This window comes from Poecilia formosa, unplaced genomic scaffold (assembly GCF_000485575.1).
Source record: "Poecilia formosa unplaced genomic scaffold, Poecilia_formosa-5.1.2 Scaffold613, whole genome shotgun sequence".
In the NCBI taxonomy this organism is placed as follows: Eukaryota; Metazoa; Chordata; class Actinopteri; order Cyprinodontiformes; family Poeciliidae; genus Poecilia; species Poecilia formosa.
The window spans coordinates 14697-18019 of record NW_006800552.1 but is presented as its reverse complement, the minus strand read 5'-3'; the positions used below and the strand labels follow the sequence as shown (position 1 = coordinate 18019).

Here is a 3323-nt window from a genome sequence, read left to right as displayed (position 1 = left end):
TTGGTTGGGTGGGTGATTGGTTGGTGGGTTGGTTGGTTGGTTGGTTGGTTGGTTGGTTGGTTGGTTGGTTGGTTGGTTGGTTGGTTGGTTGGTTGATGGGAGTAAAGCCATCCTACTTGAAGTTTTCCAAGTTCTTATCTGCAGCTGGAAAGCCAAAGCTGTCAGTTTGGACAGGTTGGGGTTTCTATCATTTCTGCAGCCGAAGTTGTGTTGATCTTGAGATCACCAGCAGATCAGTTCCTGTAGACTCTGCTGGAAGATTTGGCCTTCCAGATATGAGGCTCTAAAACAGACGATTACCGACTCCAGGGTTGTGAATGAATTATTATTCTGAAGTTCAAGTATTTGATGGTTTATGTTTGAGGTAGAATGGTAAAAACCAGTCAAACTGTGCAGATAAAAATCTCTTTTTTAGTATTCTGGTCAAACATGAGGTGTCTGCTGAACTCTGAGTGTTTCCCTGTTGCTTGGTTACCTGCCAGGGACTCTCCCCCTTCTTGCCCACCTCCCCTCCGACCGTCCAGGGCAGCAGGCCGTCCATCGGCTCGCTGTACTCCGATCTGTTGATCAGAATCTGACCACAAGACGAGGAACCTGCAGCACGAAACAGAATGTTAGCATGTTAGCAGGAATCCAGGCCAGTTGATGCTTTGTCTTTATAGCTTTATTCAGTTACATCCAGAGGAGCATGCTGCATTCCTGTTCTACTTCAAAGCTGGAATTTTATGATTTTCAAGTTTGTAAACTTCAGAACCCCTGAAGCAAAAATCTTGACCTAAAAAAAGTATTTTTGACCTTTTACCTCAAAATTGCAGGAGAGATAAACTTGTAATTTGCACTTCTGTCAGTCTGTAACTCCTAAATTGCTCACCTTCATGGTATGGTTTACCATCACACTGGCAGATTTCACTGGTTCCCAGTTTGCAACTGGAAAAAGGTTAACATGGGTGTGACATCATCGTGATGTCAGATTTGTAACATTAAAGTTGAAGGTTGAATCCATCATTAGCCTAGCACAGCTTTAGTCTTGCTCAGGATGTTCCTCCACCTACTGGTGGGTACCATGTATTGCAGCATTTTTAAATTGAAAACATCAGTTTAAAAATATTCTGAGTGTTGCGTTAAAGCGTCATCAGAGCCGTCAGCTGATCTGAGGCTGGGAGTCGCTCTCACTTCTCGGGCTGCATTTCCTGGAGTCGTCGTCCAGTTTGTATCCGTTCAGGCAGCTGCAGCTCCGCCGCGCGCCGTCCGCGCTCTCTGAGCATTCATGGTCGCAGTCGCCGTTGTCCACAGAGCAGTTTGTGGCTGTTACATCTGGATGGAGTTTAAAAAATCAGGCATCGTAAATAAATGTTTGGTTTCGGGTTAATTTGTCGTGTTTTTCTCTTTTTGTTGTGACATGATGATCATATCCACATTAGAACCGGGTCTGAACTGATACCAGCCTCCTGACCCGAACCCTCATCAGGTTCATATTTTTGACCCGCAGACAGAAGGTCGGACTCACTGTGTTGGCAGTATCTGCCCTCGTATCCATGGTAACAGACGCACTTGTAGTCCTGGTGCTGATCCATGCAGTCTCCATGGACACACATGTGGGACTGACACTGGTTCCCATCTGAAACAGACCACAGACCTGATCGGACCGGATCAGACCGGACCGGATCGGACCGGATCGGATCGGACCGGATCGGATCGGATCGGATCGGATCGGATAGGACTGGATCGGATAGGACCGGATCTGATAGGACCGGACCGGACCGGATAGGACCGGACCGGATCGGATAGGACTGGATCGGATCGGATCGGATCGGATAGGACTGGATCGGATAGGACCGGATCTGATAGGACCGGACCGGACCGGATAGGATCGGATAGGACCAGACCGGACCGGACAGCGTCAGAATCCGCTGCTGCAGAAACTCTGAGTTTTCACTTTTATTAACCAGGTTTTACTGCAGCTTCCTGCTTCATACAAGTTCATGTTTCTGGTTTAGCTCAGTTTTTGTTTTTCAATAATTCATCTACAATAACAGACGTACGTCAAACCAGCTGGTTTTTCCATCAGGGATGCTGGAAGTTTTCTGAGAAATTAGAGCATGAAGAAAAACAAAATTCTACAAAAATGATCCATCAGGATTCTGTTACATTTATTATTTTTATCCTCAGTTTTTTATATAATTACTGACTATAAGGATCTTTTTCTTAATGCTGTCGGTGTTTAAGTGACTCACCGGTGTACACGGTCCAGAACTCCAGCTGCAAAACAAACAGAACATCAGAGATAAGAGTTTGGCCCTTCAGCCAGAGATGAACTACAGAGTTTCTCATTAAACTACATTAAAGTTTAATGGGAAACGTGATTATTGCTGCTTGAGATCAGAAATTGAAACATGATTAATAATCATTACTGAACGTCTGACCTGAGTTCAGTTATTAGCTTAAAACTAGTTTTTTTCACCTCCTCTCTTAATTTTTCTTTCTTCCATTCAGAATTTAGATTTTTCCTCAAAATATAAAATGAAAACTCAAAATATAAAACTCATCTTAAAGTGTTTGTTTCTGCCTTTACCATTCTCCATAATGAATCTAAAATGTGTGCAGAAAGATTCAGTTCATATTTGATTCTTGTTGCTTATTTGTTGGTTCATTTTAAGCTGCTTAATAAATCCTCTGAAACGGTTTGGTGAAGGATGAAGGGATGAAAAGCATCAAAACACTTTGAGGAGTCAGACTAAAGTATTTAACAGATATAAACCTCTGGTTTCCTGGGTGGAAATTATGAAGGAATGAGAATCTAAAGTTTTAATAACCATAAATCTTCCCAGTAAAACCTGAATCATGTCAGTTTTCCTCCGTTCCATCCATAACTTACTGTCGCCTCCCGGGTTTGGAAAATCTCTCTGGCCTCCTCAAAGTCACATTTCTCCTCCACACATTCGCGCTCCTTGTTGGGCGGCTTCAGCTCCTCCAGGAAGCTGTTGGCCCGGCGGGACCGGAGCAGCATGTGGGCCGAGGGCGGGTCGGAGAACACTGGACACACAACACACAGAAACACACAACACACAGAGACACACACAACACACAGAAACACACAACACACAGAGACACACAACACACACAGAAACACACAGAAACACACAGAAACACACACAGAGAAACACACAACACACACAGAAACACACAACACACAGAGACACACACAACACACAGAAACACACAACACACAGAAACACACAACACACAGAAACACACAACACACACAGAAACACACAGAAACACACAGAAACACACACAGAGAAACACACAACACACACAGAAAC

At 44.0% G+C, this 3323-nt stretch overlaps 1 protein-coding gene across 1 annotated transcript in view; it reads right to left on the bottom strand.

The window, feature by feature from the left end:
• The window catches only part of proca (protein C (inactivator of coagulation factors Va and VIIIa), a), a 7852-nt gene that overhangs the window by 2573 nt on the left and 1956 nt on the right, over window positions 1-3323 (bottom strand). The window contains exons 3-7 of the mRNA XM_007541509.2: window positions 2876-3033; window positions 2235-2259; window positions 1508-1618; window positions 1174-1314; window positions 476-594 (exon numbers count right to left, since the gene is read on the bottom strand). Coding sequence (XP_007541571.1) covers window positions 476-594; window positions 1174-1314; window positions 1508-1618; window positions 2235-2259; window positions 2876-3033 — 554 coding nt within the window. The remainder of the gene's footprint in view (window positions 1-475; window positions 595-1173; window positions 1315-1507; window positions 1619-2234; window positions 2260-2875; window positions 3034-3323) is intronic.